Source organism: Seriola lalandi, unplaced genomic scaffold (genome assembly GCF_002814215.2).
Source record: "Seriola lalandi dorsalis isolate HSWRI2012SDOR001 ecotype SW California unplaced genomic scaffold, Sedor1 jcf7180002052129, whole genome shotgun sequence".
NCBI classification, from domain to species: Eukaryota; Metazoa; Chordata; class Actinopteri; order Carangiformes; family Carangidae; genus Seriola; species Seriola lalandi.
Genome location: NW_019522682.1, coordinates 1,029,679 through 1,046,866, shown reverse-complemented (window position 1 = coordinate 1,046,866; position 17,188 = coordinate 1,029,679). Strand labels below are relative to the sequence as shown.

At 41.6% G+C, this 17,188-nt stretch overlaps 2 protein-coding genes across 5 annotated transcripts in view; both read left to right on the top strand.

Moving 5' to 3' along the window:
• Positions 1–3,353, top strand: part of ehmt1b (euchromatic histone-lysine N-methyltransferase 1b) — a 29,156-nt gene extending 25,803 nt beyond the window's left edge. For both annotated transcript variants that reach the window (XM_023399960.1, XM_023399959.2), the window contains exons 24-26: positions 331–409; positions 554–729; positions 1,899–3,353. In XM_023399960.1, coding sequence (XP_023255728.1) covers positions 331–409; positions 554–729; positions 1,899–2,088 — 445 coding nt within the window. In that variant the 3' untranslated portion in view covers positions 2,089–3,353. The remainder of the gene's footprint in view (positions 1–330; positions 410–553; positions 730–1,898) is intronic.
• Positions 3,354–5,781: 2,428 nt separating this feature from the next.
• The window catches only part of cacna1bb (calcium channel, voltage-dependent, N type, alpha 1B subunit, b), a 167,903-nt gene continuing 156,496 nt past the window's right edge, over positions 5,782–17,188 (top strand). The window contains exons 1-5 of one of the 3 annotated variants that reach the window (XM_087172233.1): positions 5,782–5,878; positions 6,542–6,860; positions 9,985–10,266; positions 12,304–12,409; positions 16,494–16,633. In XM_087172233.1, the coding sequence (XP_087028359.1) occupies positions 5,818–5,878; positions 6,542–6,860; positions 9,985–10,266; positions 12,304–12,409; positions 16,494–16,633 (908 nt within the window). In that variant the 5' untranslated portion in view covers positions 5,782–5,817. The remainder of the gene's footprint in view (positions 5,879–6,541; positions 6,861–9,984; positions 10,267–12,303; positions 12,410–16,493; positions 16,634–17,188) is intronic. The other 2 variants (XM_087172232.1, XM_087172234.1) reach the window with 2 other exon arrangements.

Here is a 17,188-nt window from a genome sequence, read left to right as displayed (position 1 = left end):
GAGCTCCGGATAATGAAATGTTCTTGTTTTTTTTTGTTTTTTTTAATTAAAACTGAGTCATCCACTTACTCATGGTCTCACAGTGCTGAATAATGTGTGTGTGTTCGTTTTTAAATTAAAAATAACCTTTTGGGTTAAATATTTTAAAAGATGTGACAATACATCACAGGTTTACCAGCAGGGATGTGAAATCTATGAAGCTCCCTGTCTCAGAACTGCAGTCTTTCCAAATAAAACTGTAGAAAAAAAGGTTGATGAGAGCTTGGAGTGTGTAAACAGCAGTTAGAGCTGATGCCTGCAGCTGCTGACGGGTCATCTGCTTTTCAACAGGTACGTAGGGGAGATCATCTCAGAGGCAGAAGCAGAGATGAGGCAAAACGATGCTTACCTGTTCAGTCTGGATGATAAGGTAAAGTATGAACAACACATGTATTCCACCCCGAGCAACAACATTAGCTCTTTATACAACAAAATGTCCTTTATTTGGACATTTTTCCTCCTCACAGCTTTTTTTTTTTTTAAGTCCGAGCCTTTCATTTATTTTCCCTCCCAGCCACAAGACTTGTACTGCATCGATGCCCGTTTCTATGGAAACATCAGCCGCTTCCTCAATCACATGTGCGAGCCCAACTTGTTTGCCTGTCGAGTGTTCACAACGCACCAGGACCTTCGTTTCCCACACATCGCCTTCTTCGCCAGCGAAAACATCAAGTCTGGAGAGGAGCTCGGGTGAGGACCAGTTTATTTGTTTCCCAGTTGTTGTGTTTTGTTTTTTTTTTGCCACTTTGACATCAAGTGTTTGTTCTTGTTCATCATGTCTCATGTTGTTGAGGATCCCTGTGTGATGTATTCATTGAATCTGATATCAGAATGTATATATTTGAGAGTTAGATTCAGTGGGTTTTTGGTGACAGAGACACAGATTGTGACCCAGAGTTTATGAAGCAGTCTTCCTCAGTGTGGCAGCGAACCTGCAAGAAAAGTGTTTCTTCAACCCTGGGTGTAAGATGAACGCAGGTTTTTTTTTATTATCACTTATCTTAATTGATTTTAAACATTATACATCACTTTTCCAGAGTGGATGTCTTTCAAGTCTTCCTTGAAACAACTTTCCTCCTTCCCTTCCAACCTCTCACCATATACCAACACATTTATATATGTCTACCTACATACCAGTATATCAAAAGAAGGGGAAAAAAAGGGGGGGGCAGTGTCACTTGGTAAATGCCAGATTTAAGAAGTTAGGATATCAGATACTGATACTGATAAATCCCTTATTTTATGGAAAATATGACTTTTGTGTTTGATCATGTGTGTAAGCCTTTCAGTCGCTGTGCAAGTGGAAAGTTCAATAATCCAAAGGTTCAAAGATGGATCGCAATCACTTTTCCAAGACGTTTGGCTTGTAACAGGCAGAGGTTAACCAGCTTAACTTTGATGAGTTCTTAGGGACGGTGTTTTTGGGAGTACAGGGATTTCGTTGTGGATGACGTTGGAAATTATGTAAATTATTCCTTTCCAAAAGTCTTGCATGTATTTACACCTCCACATGCAATGATATAGTGCACCTGTTCTACACTTTATGCAACTGTCTGGAATATTAGGATTTAATTTTTTGACTTTTTCAGGAGTTGCGTTCGTCCTCATAAGCAAATTATATTGGATCAGTTTAAATCTACTATTAATAGATGATAATTGCACTTGAAGACAAGACTTTTCCTATTCCTGTTCTGTAATATCCGTCTGAATATCCTCTATCCATAATTTGAGGACTCTGTAGACGCACTTTCCAATTTCCTATAAATTATTGAGATCTTTCCTTGAGCACTAAAGGGGAGGTTTTGATTAAATGACAGTGCTGTTCTATAATCACATGCTTTCTCATCCTGCCCTCTCAGATTTAACTATGGTGACCACTTCTGGGAAGTCAAAAGCAAGCTGTTCAACTGCGAATGCGGCTCCTCGAAGTGCAAGTACTCGTCGGCAGCCATGGCATCGCTGCAGGCCGACAGTACACCGGAGGACCAGCGGCAGCCCAGCGCGTCACCTGACACCAGCTCTTCCAACAGCCCCCCCAGTCCCTCATAAAACCCTCCTCCTGACACTAAGCTTCGCTACACATACAGGACTGTGTCCATTCTCCATGAACTTTGAACTTTTATCAGTGAACTTGTACTGTATCTCCACTTCTTATGAAATGACCATGGACCATAGACAACAACAAAAACAACAACAGCAACAACACACACACACACACACACACACACACACACACACACACACACACACACACACACACACACACAGAAGCAGATGCACAATCAAATCCTGGAAGAAGTGACTGCTCCTTTATTCCACCTTGTGTAACATGAACAGCAGAGGGCAGCACAGCGAGACTGTCTTTACATTTCATACACAACTTTACTGGGAGGGAGAACTGTGCATTTTGTCTTTTGTTTTTTTTTGTTGTTTTTTTTAAAGATAACTGATTGACATTGATAAATGACTTTTCTTAGAGTCATGATCAAGGAGTTTCAGGGGTTGGGGATAAGCGAATCGTTGTCTTTTGCAAAGACAACCTCAGCATACAGCTGTGTTTAACTTGTTTGACCGCTGTGGTCATTTATCATGAACCATTCCAGCAAAATTAGCTGATAAATATTGGATTTTGTTGCCACTTTTTTGTGTCACTTCATCTTTGTTGCAGTGTTTGAATGGATGTCCAACATTTGCCACCACGGTTGATTATAAATTGAAGAATTAACTGACATGATGTGAAAAAGTGGACTTTGTTTTTTTAAATTTGCTACTCGAATGAGTATAGATTGTCCGAAAGAAAGATGCTGTACCATTCCTCAAAAATGAGGCGTTTCTAGTCTGAATAAATTGGCTGAGCTTTTTTTTATATTAAGCATGGGGATCTTAATGTGTCGGATGTTTCGCCACAGCTGTGGAGGAGTTAAAATGGTTGAAATGGAATTTAAAAAAGAAAAAAATAACATGGTGCTGACAAAGGTTTTTACTTTTGTTTTCATTTGTATTACCCAAGTGAACATAGTTTGTAAAATAAGAGAACATTTTAAGTTTTTTTATGTTTAATTTTTCTAATGTAGTTACTGTAGTTAGCCTGTTTTTAATTTTGTCTCATGATTTTTGCCGACAGACGCCAACCCATCTTTTTAAATGTTGTTAGTAAAGCAGTGACTGTTGTGCAAAGTTTTGAAAGGTATAACTGAGAAAAAAAAAGGTTATAAAAATGCACTTCCATTACGTTCTGTTACATACTTCTGGACCGTGAACCATCCATCTAATTGGTTGTATCTTTTTCAATAAATTTACTACTAATACATTTATTCTGATATAGTTGTTGCAGTTTCTCTTGTTACCTGAAAATGTTGCTGCAGATTTTAAACATCTTGTGTTTCCTCTGCTCTGTCTTTTTGCAGAGATTTCTCAGGTCCAGGGAAGGTGCTGCCTTTTTAGCTCATTATCTTGAGTCAACCACAAACACATTACTGAAATATCTTCAAACTGAAGCCTGCAGTCACTTTGACCCTGCAGGAGCCGAGCGGCAGCAGCTCAGCTTTGACAGACGGGCTCGGGGCCTGGCGCTGAAATGTTTGAGCAGCTGTGGCATCAGAGCGGTCGACACGTCCCAGACTCCCATTTGCTTTAATGAGTTAAGATTCTCAGAAGCTTCTCGTTTGTGCCGTGATGTTTGAGAGAAGAGCTCATTTCAAACTGATAGACTAAACAGTGGCAGAGGAGGAGGCGGTAATACCACATTAGAAAGATACTCCATTACAAGTAAAACTGTGGATTAGAAAGACAGTTTCCAATCCAAACTACTTCATGCTCAGAGGCTCCTCTGTCTAAAGCATTGGTTCCCAACCTTTTCCAACTCATGGCCCACTTGATAATCTCCAAACTTGTTGGCGGCCCACATCTGACCCCAAACAGTATGGAGTCCAGATAATTACTTCTCTGAGCACTTTTTATTTTAATGGTAATGATCAAACAAACTCAATTTTTCTTTTTTGTTTGACGGGGGAAGAGATCACTTGTCGATTCATCATCTGTCTCTTTACTCTCTTTCCTTATAAATCTTCCTGTTGCTACCCAGCTATCCATGTTTTTATTTCATAAATAAAGTATATCTATCTATCTATCTATCTATCTATCTATCTATCTATCTATCTACTCCAGTTTTTGCCATGGATGTAACGTTTTAGCATGCAACCAGACAGAGATAGCAAACAAGATGTGGGCTGGACCACAGTCAATACAAACAAGTCTCTGTCATCGGCTTATCACAGTGATAGGCTTTAATATGAGGAAAAAAATAAAAGCAGTGAAAGGAGTTCAGTCAACATTGTTCATGTTTTTAAAGAACATTTTAAAGAAGTTTTTGCAAATCATTTGGAGGCCCACTTGCAATACCGCCACGGCCCAGAGGGCAAGCAGTTTATTTTTCCTCTACAGAGGCAGACTCACAGCTCTGTTTAAAGGAAATTAAAAAAAAAAAAAAAAAAAAAGACAAACACAATCAAATTCAAGTCAGGCTTGTTAAAGGCTCTACAGACCCCTGATTCACCTACACAGGTGCTCTCACTTCTGTGTCTGATTACACCCCGTCTGAAGACGCTGGAGCTGCGCACAACATACCTGATCACCCCTCACTCTCTAGCTGCGCCTTTTAGGGCGGGATGACTTGCACTTCATCATTCTTACAGGCCTTTTTCGCAGCAGACATTTTGGCCTGTCGTAGCAGGAAAGGCTGAGGTGTAACTACAAACAACTGCATTCATTTTACCTGCGCTATGGCCTGACGTTCTGCGCGTGCTGCCTCGCTGAGAGGTCTGACTGAGACATTTAAAGGAACCGAACCATCGTTAATAAGATTTCCTTCACCTGTGCTCCTCCTGCGATTACAGGTCAGTATCAGTATGTTGAGGTGACCTCATCGTTAGCCTGAGCAGAGGTCTAATCAGCCACTTTAACTAAACACACCTGTGTAAGTCTGCAGTGCACATGTTTAATATGTGAATATTAAAAACCCACAAAGTTGTGGATGAAACTGGAGATAATGCAATAATGAACATTCTCTAACTCAGTTAAAGCTGAAAACACACACGCACACACACACACACACACACACACACACACACACACAATACTAATATTTTACAGGCTTAAAATCTTAATCTGCAAAGTAACTAGTAAGTACAGCTGCTGGAAAAATTGAAAAGTGGAAAGTAAAAAGTGCAAAACAATTCAAAAAAGTACAATATTTTCACAGTGTAGTTCAGTCCAGAAGCAGAGTGAATGTACCTAGTTAATTCCTACCTCTACAACTCAACCCAACCGAGAAAGAAAGATGTAAAAACAAGAATAAAATCAGCTGTTGAAGTAACAAAAAAAAAAAAAAACCCTATGGATTCAAAATGTCCCCTGTAGCTGCAGGGAGGAGAGTACAAACAGTGGGAAGTGAGTGACTGTGCATCTGCAGGCCTTTTAGGTCTGCCTGATGATTGCTCCCTTCCTGATTACCAGGGCGGACAGCGAAAACAGAGTCGATAATTGAATCAGAGAAATTTCTCCTCCAGCATCGAAGATGGTCGGCCTGATAACGAGCTTCTTAACTGGCAGCACAGGAAGCAGCTTTTCCGCATTCCAAGGTGGGAGAAAACTTTGGTGCCCCTGCCCTGATGCTTTAGAGGGGAGGCAGTCACACATCAAGAGTGTGAGGGTCAAACAGCTGCTTCACTGCACCGCTCGGCTCAGCTGGACGCACCTCTGGAACCCCGGGGAGCGGTTATGAGGAGATCAACTCCGTACAACTCGAGATGGGCAGAGAGACGATCCACTGTGGTTTACGGTACGTTCACGCTGCTTCTCATGACCTTTGTTTGAATCTGTTTACATCTCTTTATTGTATTAATTAACACCAGGGTAGCAGAGGGCCCTTTGGTTTACTGGTATGCTCAGTCAGTGGTTCCCAGACTGAGGGTCAGGGTCTTCTCTCGAGGGGTCAAAGTAAAGTCTCAGGGGTCACCAAAGCAGAAATGTTTTTGATCTCTGCAACACAAAAAGATGTGTGTTATGTCTGAGGATCTAATCCTTGAGTTTTTCTTGGATGATATTTGTTTGTTTTTTTTCATTTTTGACCACTGTTCAAACACACATCTGTGAGGCTGGTGATCTATGTTGAGGACCTAGCAGTAAACATGAGTTGTGATTATCAAGGGATATTATGGCAACTTGAGAAAGTCAGTCTAGACTACTGTGCATGGTCTGGTTTTGTAACTGTTGGGAATCTGACAATCTTATGGCCTAAAATCTCCAAAGGACCAATAAACTTTCCAGATCCATCTCTCAAGCCTTTAAGGTGAGTGTTAATGCTGCAAACAGGCTGTTTCACCACAATTTTTGCAGAATGTTTTTTGAGTCAAATGATTATTAATAGTTTTTTTTTTTTTCTCTCCAGATCAGTTCTCATGATTTCTTCTACCTGTGTGTATTCATTACTTTCACCCACCAGCGGTGCGCTCAGCCACATTTGGCTCCTGGAGGAAGCTGACCCTGGGGGCAGAGTACGAGGATACCTGGGCCCCGTCAACTGACAGGAGGTGTCGTCCCGGGCTGCGGGAACAGGGGGAGCCGGGGCCCGAGGAGGAGACATCTGACACCTGCAGCGGAGAGCCGGAGGAAACATCGTGGAGAGCCGCTGACACCAACACGGCGCAGAGGTATGACACAGTTTTACACCTGGATGGACTGAGCAGAGCGGGTAGTAGGGATGGTGTCCGTCAACTCGTCAAGAAGCATGAGACCCTGAACAACGTGCCATGGCCCTGCAGGTGAGACACACATTTCTAAATAAAAATTCTGCATTTAAATTGATAGACACTGGAATGCATGATAAGATTAATCATCACATATCATCTGCAGATTAAAAGTCCTCTCTTTAACACAATAATGTAAGAATTTGGAATCATTTCAAATAAGCACAGAAGTGAAATAATGAAGGTAAGATAAAATAAGATTTATTTTTATGATTATATTATATATTATAACATTTAGAAGATAAAAAATAGTGCAGTATTTGTTATACAGGTCAGGTAGCTAAATTAGATTTTGACACAGGAACCTTCTTCAAGACAGGGTCCCAAGATAAAGTAATAAAGCAGGAGCCACCTAAAGGCCCTTGTATGTCACCGTTAGGAAGGTAAATCCACTCATTAACCACAGTCATTATATGTTGTGCTTTATTGATGCATTTTGCCAAATAAAATTTCAATTAAATCAGCAAAAAACATTTGACACCGACAAATAAAGCCCAGAGCTTTCAGGGCCCCTGGGGGTTTTGGACCCTCTTTGTCCAGTCAGTGATTCGGCCTCTTTCTGTAGGATGTTAAACTTTTTATAAAGGCAGCCATCACTTTTCAAATTATTTAACACTGTTTACAAGAGAAAGCCATGACTCACTCCAAAACTCTGGATATTCTCCAATGGGGATTTTATTATTTCCACAACAGCTGCTGCAATATCAAGATTGGATAAATAATAAAGTGGCTCTTTGTCAGAAAACTCTAAACACTGCGGTGCAGCTATCTTCATTCTTACTGCAGTGCATCAACTGAACCACTAGATGGCTCCTCCACTGTATCTAAACCATAATGACTTGGCTGCAGATGATGATGATGATTTATAGATGCTGAATTAATAATGAGCTTAATCAAGTTATAAATGGCCTCTAGATGTGAGTTTGTTAACAACTGGTCTCGTTGGCGTGCAGCTGGCCAATAAGAGCGAACTACAAAGAATGAATGTGTTACATTTGAGAAGGTAAGCACATGTTTTTTATATATATATATATATATATATATATATAACCAGAGAAGTCGGCTGTTATCTATTTGTTTATCTGCAAAATAGCCCAACAAAATATTTTTGTAATCTCTGAATATTAACATGTGGTTAGTCACAACTAGATGAAGCTCAAGCTGTGCCCTGCAGTAAGGACACTGGTTCAGACTATTTTTATATTATGACTTGGAAAAAAAAGAAAAGACAAAGAAATACAAGCTTTAGATCAAAGCGACAAAGTAAAAACTTTTGATGTTGCATTTAAATTCATTTTCTCCAGTAAACTCCACACACAAAACATTCCCAATGCTAATGAATGTTCATCTAAACCAAGGGTTGCCTAAATTCATAGTGGTCCATGAGTCCCTGCAGCCATAAACACAGCTTCTTTATGTCCTTTCTATGATGCTACTAACTGGCTGTTTAACTGCTGACATAAACAGCAACAGCATAGTTCTTTAAAAGACACACACACACACACTGCACACACTGTAACAACAACACTGACAGTGTGAATAGTGTAAATAATTAAATACCATACACAGAAATTAAGTCGAAAAGAATAACCAATGAAAATGGAACCTCTGAAGACTGAGCGAGCCGGTTACATATGTTTCTTTAAAGACAATCGACATTCACAGAGAAACAGTTCATGATGGAGAAATATTCCCAAAAACCCTTCAAATCATCTCCAGTGATTGAGTCCTGCTCAGGGCAGTGTGCTCCAGCAGCTGCACTGTGATGACCGAGCCTGAGGAGGAGTCACAGCAAAGGTCATAACATCAGCACATCTGCATACATCTGCATGAACCCTGTTTTTAAAAAATTTCAGGAGAAAATGAGACAAAACACTGTTCACGTCTGTTTGTACTTAGGTCCTGCAGACTTTTTGAAATGTATAACTGACCACAAAAATAAGTACTAATGTTCGTGATACATTTCTCTGTCTGTGAATGACTTCTGGCAAACTAAAGGACTATACATTTATTATTTATCAGCCAACATGAAATATTTCTTCATTAGCTTTATGCACATGTAGCAGTGTGCTCTGTGGGACATGAAACAACGAGGAAGGAAAACAGGGGTTAAAAACATGAAAACATGATAAAGAAAATATGGAGAGTGGTTTACATTCACAAGCATTACACATTTTTTTATTTCTTTTTATCAATTTTCATTATCCAAAGCAACTTGATTGTACCAACAAGGTAGGTTTGCATTTCTTTTCATTAATGAAAAAAAACTATTTTATTGACATTAATTGATTCACTGTAAATTCCTGAGAAAAGTGACTGATTCTTTAGAGAATCGGCGCTTAAAACTTTTATAAACTACATTGATCTGTATAAAAAAATAACATGTTTTTCCCTTGTTGATGCTAAAAGAGAGATTGATTAAGCTATGGCTCGTGTTCTGACCCGCAGGGCTTCCCTGAACTTCATTAGTTTTACAGTCTCTTATGAGCAGCCAACAGACGGGGAGCGCGTCTGTGCGCTCCAGTCACCGATAGGCCCGCGCTGGTCACATGCGCTCCTCCTTATTCCACTGAGGACTTGCTATATAGCCCTCAGCCCCCATACAGCGATCAAACAGAAATCAAAGGATAACTGCTCGTGTTGGATTGGCTCGTTTTACTGTTGCTCTCAGCTGAAAAAAAAAAAGAAAAAAAAAGAAGAAGGATTTCAGTGTTTTCTGACGCTCCTGACGTTTTTTTTTTTTTTTTGACTGACATCCTGAACGTTTCAACTGGTGTTTGGACGCTGACACGATGTTGTCAGGATTTTTCTCAGCGACAGGCTGATCTGATTCTCTCCACTCAGACTCTGGCTGATATGGATGCAACAGCCTCAGTGAAGTGATTATTTTACAGCTAAAGTGCTTTATTGCTTATAACTTAAATGCTTTAAATGCCACTGACGATGAATGAATGGAAAGGATCCAGAGAACATGGTTTTCCATGAGGCCACCTTATTTTTTATATTCCAAACGCAGCGCTCTCTCTACTCTCTAACGCTAAGCTGTGGTTGGGATGAAGTGTGTTTGTTGTGATGCGCCTCCCCTCCATTTCCACTGACACCAGTTTGGATTTTCCCTTTTGGATCTGTGCGTTTCCAGAATGGCTCGCTTCGCAGAAGATCTACCCACCCGCTATGGAGGAGGCGCAGGCGGCGGAGGGAGAGGTGCGCCGGGCGCCGGGAGAGGGGGAGCCCGGGGTGGTGGCGGCGCTCCGGGTGGCCAGAGGATGTACAAGCAGTCGATGGCCCAGAGAGCCCGGACAATGGCCATTTACAACCCGAACCCTGTCAAACAAAACTGCTTCACTGTCAACCGCTCCCTCTTCATCTTCCGCGAGGACAATCTCATCAGGAAGTATGCAAAGCGAATAACAGAGTGGCCATATCCTTCCTGAGCTCAGAGCAGGTGCATCTGGAGCCTGTAACCTGTCTGTCCTTGCGTGGCAGCCGCACGCAGATGTTTGAAAAGCAGACACACACCACCGCCTGTAGGCCTGTTGTCAGCCTGTTAAGTTTAGCTGCTGTGTTATGTTCACTTGCCTCTAGGTTTAGGTTGTAAAAACCCGCCCGTGCTGCTGAATGAGCAGCTGTTTGTGCCTGTGGAGCAGCGACCGGTGTCTTTTCTTTACCCCTGTCCGCGCAGCGCCGCCTGCACCTGTCGCTCTGCCCCTTATCTCCATTCAACATGACACAAAGATATTTTCTCAGTAGGTGCGGACAGTGAAAAGACTTCACTTCCGCCTATTGTGTTGCCTTTTCTATTCCCAGTTCAATACGGAGCCTCTGGGCGTCCACGTAGACAGATAAGTTCTTTTGTCAAAATGTCATCTCCGGGCATCAGCAGCGATCCCTGCGTCGTAGTTAATAATTATCAAACATCGCTATTGATTTACGCAGCTAGAAGTCAATAAAAAGCTGCGTGCGTAAAAGGGGAAATGGTAATGGTCAGAGCTGTCGCTGCTGCCACTGACCGCCCCCCACTCCCCATGTCCACCTGTGAAGTCATGTTGACTAATTGCTAAGAAAAAACGCAGTTTATTTTGGTGAAGGAGACCGCTGGTCGGAGGTTGCAGCACCACCTCGTTGTCTTAGTTGGGAGCCCTCTCCATGGTGCTGAAGTCGCCCACGCTCACCGCTCCACGCCGCTCTCTCAACACTGCAAAAAAAAAAAATGTCCACTTCAACGAGTCACGGTCACTCATCAAGTCTTAGTGCATTCTCTCTTGACATAAGTGACAGAGTCTATGACATTATTCACTTTGTTTCAGAGTCTGTTCTCTTGAAATAATTCAACAGCCCATGAGGAAAAATTACATTTAATACACAGAACAGTCTGAAAACTAACTGTGATTTGCTCTGAAAACATAATATCATGAGCATTGAGACTCAGATTTTAGTTGAAGAATGATGAATAGAAGCAATTCCCAGTCACACAGTCCTTAAATGATGGATTATCTCAAAATAATTGTCAACAAGTTTAGTGATACATGCTTTTCAACATGTTTTTACAGTACCATAGTAGTGTAGTATAGTGTAGTTGAAATCTTGAAACAAGTGATTTGAAAAACAAAATTTTTTTTCATGAGCTAAAAACAAGATTTTCAGACTCAACAGTAAATCAAATGACTCGTTGAAATGAATGTCTTTTTGCAGTGACGTAGTAAAGTCTGGAAAGCAGCTGTAGAACCTGTGTGTCAAACACAAGGACAATCAAGTGGATCTGCTCTGTGGGCAACAGTGAGAACAGCATTAGCTTTAAACGAATGACAATGGTTATCCCTCTATGAATTAAATTTCCACTCCACAGGACCACCCCCCCCCCCCCCCAAAAAAAAAAAAAAACCCACATGAAACTAAAAACCACAGCTGAAATGAAGTCAAAGTAGCCATTTCCTTTCAAAATTCACTGTCAGGGAATAGGATTCTGGTTGCATGCGGGTATCTTATGGATAACTGTTTTACATCTTGGCTTTAATGGTCGTAAGCTTCCTACTCCCTCACGATTCATGGGCCCTCAATAGGCCCTGACCTGCGGACATTGACCCAGCAAAAATAGACTGCAGAATGAGCCAAGCATTGATAATGGTTGGAAATGGTCAGCCATCTGGAAGGATCATAAGCGCATGTGTAGGATGCTTTATTTCTAGAAAGCCGGAGCATGATGTGGAATGGGATGTTTATGTTTTAGTGTGATGGCATTTTATCATCCATCAACAAGCAGGATGATTTGTTTTTCTGTGCAATTTAATGTTGTCACCCATCTTTAAATCGTTGTGTACTCATTGCTGTCCTGTTAAAATCTTGTATCCTGATTGAGTAGAAGGTCTTTTCCCTACTACCAAAGGGAATAACAGCTATGATTCAGCTGTGAAATTAAATGAATGCAACTTCACTTTCAACTGCTCCTTAACCCTCACACTCCATTTGAGTACATGATCCTGGCTACAATCATCGCCAACTGCATCGTCCTGGCCCTGGAGCAGCATCTACCTGCCAGCGACAAGACACCTATGTCAGAGCGCCTGGTAAGTGCATTTCTATGAGGTCACTTCCTTTAAAAATAAAGACCCTTTCAACAGTAAACAGATATGTAGAATAATCACAGGCACCCACTTTGCCAGAAGCACCTGCCTCCCAGAGTTAGAAGGGAATGACCTACAATGGCTTAACTGCAGCAGCACCTTTCACTCATAATGCGGGGAGCCACCCTGTGTGTTTTACTGTGTTTGTCCCTCCAGCTCCTATCTTGTAAGCCATCAGAGCCTCTCAGTGGGCTAGCTTTGATCACCTGCTCCGCCCCCCCCCCCCCCCCCCCCCCCCCAGCTGCTCACATATGCATTCAGTTTAAACCAACATTTGAACTCTGTCTGTCACGTTGCACAGCTAACCAGTCTCAGAGAGAGACCAAAGAGACTGTTGCGCAGGGAGGTCAAGTGGCAGATTCTGCTCCGTGTACTGGAGGAAAAAAAGAAAAAAAAACCTGAATAGCATGTAGCTTCATGCTTCAGCACTTTGCTGTTCTGGTTTTTGAGGGTGTTGCAGCTGAGGGGACTTTGTCTTAAAATAGAGATCCAGAGAGCGTTACAAAGAGCAACAGCTTGATGTGAAAATGTCAATTGATTCTTCTCATGTCGCACCACCTGCTCCTGTTTTAAATATCTCAGCTGCTGTGGCGCAGAAATTCAGCAGCAGAGATGTTACTACTAGGAAAACAACAACGTAGCATTCAGCACCTGAGCAAGTGACTGGAGTGGTTACACAAAGGAGGAAACAAGCATCCTCCTCCCTGCCTCCTCCACCTTGAGGATGCAATACAACAAGAAGCCTTTTAATTAGAACGAGGGATCAGCTTTTATTTATGAAGCTCTGTCAACAGAGTAGGGAGGCATACTGTAAGTGGAGGCAATGATAGAAGCTATTCACTAAGAGTATTTCAGATCCAATGCAGGTCTTTAGCACCGTGGGCCTTGGGGATTTCCCCAGCTGTCTTCCACAAGTGTATTTATAAATCAGCAGCGTTTTAGATGTATGTATAATAGATGTTAACACACTGTTAGTACAGACAGTTATCCAGGCAGCCCTCCAGCTCTGTTATTACATAAGACATTCAGTTGTTTTGTCTATGAATCTTGCCTTTTATAGCACACCAAAATGAATGTACTGTATACCACACTGAATGCCTGTCCTTGTTATTTTAAAGGATGCAGGGTCCTACAGCTACTCGTATTGGCCAGGGACAGCTTATCTGCATCTCCATAACAACAACAAACTGTCAATATTTCGCCACCACAGCCTTCATGCTTGATACAGTAATTCTCGTCCAACATATCTATTATCACTGGATGTTGACTGTAGTCAGCCAGCGCTTTAGAAAAGGTCACATTTCTTATAGTGCTCAGGCCTGTCACACTGCTTTTACATGATTATTTATGTTGGAGGCTGGGTGATGCTGGGGGTTGGGGACACTGACTGTCAGGTTGTAGTATGCTGGGAACTAAAGAGAAAAATTGAGGGGGAGAGAGGTTAGTGTAGGCATGAGATATCCACAGCTCTTGCCCTGTGCATCGCCCCAGGCTTTTATAGATATTAATGGAAGCAAAGAAAAAGTGTCATGTCATATGCGCTTGATCCAACTCCCTTACTTACAGCAAGGCCCAGGGTTAACCCGGCCACATAGTGCAAATGATTCAACTGTGACATGTTGTTGATTGTTTGACACTTTTAGGAAATAATGTGGAGTGCCTAGATCAATCATGTCCAGTCATCTGTGTTATGCATATGGATTGAGTGCCAAAGTGCCCTTTCAAACAAGAATGTCTTTTTCCCATTGGGATAATGCCATTTGACAACCCAAATGTCCCTGTGGTCACTCCACGTGCCCCCTAATTTCATTATTCACACTAACATTAACATCACACCAGACGGGCACTTGAATGGCCTAAGTTTTCTGGTTTGTCTGAATATATGCAAAAAGTACCTCTTTGTTTGGTCCATATGCCCTTTTAGTTTGTGTTGATGTTTCTTTTTTGTCCCAATAACACCACAAACTTGAACTTGAAGTACTTCTCTGGTTGGGGCCAGTGCCTCAAGGAGGCCTAATATCTCTTAAGGGCCCAACAATCTTTCTGGTCAGTCCCTTGAGGTTGACCCAAAAGGCCAGCATCTGTCCCCTCTACTTCCATGCTTAATTGTGCCCTAATGCCACACAATAGAGGTCCAAATGCCTTTGTAATTGCCCCAGGTGCTGCATTGGTCAGCTCAAGCACCCCTGTATTTTTCCCAACTGCACCTCTGATTGGCCCAAGTTGCCATTTCTTCGGCCGACATAGGATTCCCACGCATCCCGAAAAACCCGCAAAACAGACCAGTTTTCTAGTCATGGAAAACGAGAGAAAAAGCAAAATGTCCTGGAAAATATTGCGTTGTTGTGGGAAAGTTATTTCAACATTCTCATATTTTCGGGTAGAGTTATGTTCAGGATCGGGAAGTTCAAATGGTAGGCTAGTTTATGGACGACATTATTTTGATTAGGCTGCTATCGGTTTGTTTTGGCAATGCTGTGAACGCACCACGAAGTTACGTCACATGCTGCAAGTTGGATAATTTATAACTCCGAAACTCTTAGGAATGTGAGTTATATTATCCTTCAAATGTTTTGGCTGCTAACTGTAGTAGTTTTTATGAGGTTTATTGATGAACCTATTCTTCCCAACTTGTTTTAAACTGTTGAATAATGGATTAGCAGGTTTGGTTCAGTTGCTAGCTAGCTTGTTTTGCCTGTAGCTAAAGGTTTAAGGTTTGTGATTCAGCTCTGGTGGAGCAAAGGTTTCAAATGTGCGTTGGTCCGTTGCTGAGAGTTGGATGATAATAAATGGGAAGTGGGGGTAAATACAATGACTAGGAACCCAACTGTATGTTAGTCAAACACCGGCTAAATACTCGCTAACGCCACGTTTAACTTTGCTAGCGTTTCTTCAAACCCAACGTTTCGTTGTTCAGGTAAAACAGACCATAATATGAAAAGTTTAACTTTTGTAGCAGTAACTCACAATGGGTGTCATTAACCTCGTTAAAGACTGTGTGACAAACTGATAAGATCCAGCTGCAGTAAATAATCTTAGCAAATTCAACTTTGAATAGTACATTCGGCTATATAAAGTGGAAATTGCAGGCTACTGTATGTTATTGGTGTTGATGGCAGGCTATTTAGTTATTGGTGTCGAGGCATCAATGGTTAATTCAAAAGAAAAAAGTGAGTCAGGTTTTAAATTAAAAATGATAATTTTTTTTTTTTAAATCAAAAATTCAAAACAAGTTGGGAAGAATATGTTCATCGATATAATTTCATAATTCATTTAGCATGTAAGGGATGATTTCATAGACAAGTATAGCGTAGTATTGACTGTATTTATTTGACTTCCACAGATAGGAACATATTGAAAACTAATCTCTAGAAAAGAGAGTGGGAACCCTGATACTCAACCTCTTGGCCCAAATGTTTTTCGGTTGGCCCAAGCGTCCTTTTGGCAGACTTAAACGTCCTTCTGGTTGGCTTTTGGTCAGTGGTCAGTTAGTGTGGCCCTCTGTTCTGTCAAAGTGCCCTTTGCGCGGCCCCAGTCTCATTGACATGAACTTCTTTCATGTGACATTGGGGCGCAACTTAATCCTCACTCCTACCTAAAAGTTCTGATCATTAGAGGTGCCACTGTCCCTTAAAGAGACTTTGAACATCACTGATCTTGTCCGAGGTAACATTTAGACAGAGTTACAGTCCTTGTTGATTTTGTTGAAGTTGATATTTTTACTTTCTCAACACATTAAATGAACAGGCCTGAGACTGCACTGGTTTACTGTAGCCTTTGAGATCATGCCATGTGTGTGAATATTTGTTTTCACTGTGTTTACTCTGTTTTCATCCCAAGAAGGGGGCTCCACTTCCTGCACGTGTGGTCATGCTGGTGCAAGAAGTAAAAGGAGCCCTCTTTTTTTCTATCTTTTACTTACCCCCCTCTCTTTCACTGAATGCTTCATTAACCACTCTCTTATCTCTCACAAAGATCTTCCTCCGTCATTCTCATCATCTCTCCAATTCTCTCCATCTTTCTGTAGGATGACACAGAGCCCTACTTTATTGGAATATTCTGTTTCGAGGCTGCCATTAAGATCATCGCCCTGGGCTTTGCGTTTCACAAAGGCTCCTACCTCCGCAACGGCTGGAATGTAATGGACTTTGTGGTCGTCCTCACTGGGTGAGTCCCTCGCCCGCTGGGTGTCAGCTAGAGATGGAAGTCATAAGTGAGAGAGTGGTTTCTTTTGTGTGTATCTGTGACCGCCCTGAGTGAGATTGTAGTGGAATCTACCCTCTTCCAGTTAGAGCATCTGCCTAAAAGCATCTATATGTTATTCAACAAGTAACACAAGCCTGGGAAAGATGTGAAAAAACTGTCACTATGTACATTTATTGCTTTAGCCTTTCGATTTCTGTCCTTGACTTTAACACTGTGGCTGGACTACACTTCAATATATATTGTCCACACACTTTGTGGCTTTTGGGAAGGCACTTTCCTGTTTAGACAATGGCCCCATACACAAAACCAGGTCCAAAGTGAAATGGTTTTCCCAATTTGAATTGGAACTTGACTGGCCTCAGATTTAAGTGTCATGTTTGAGTGTCCACATACTTTTGGCCACAGAGTGGAAGACGCAGTGTGCGGTTGATGATAATTTTAACATTTTCATTTTGTGTTCAATAGATTCAGAAACTTCTGTCTTAACATTTACATCATATTGACCAGTTTTACCAG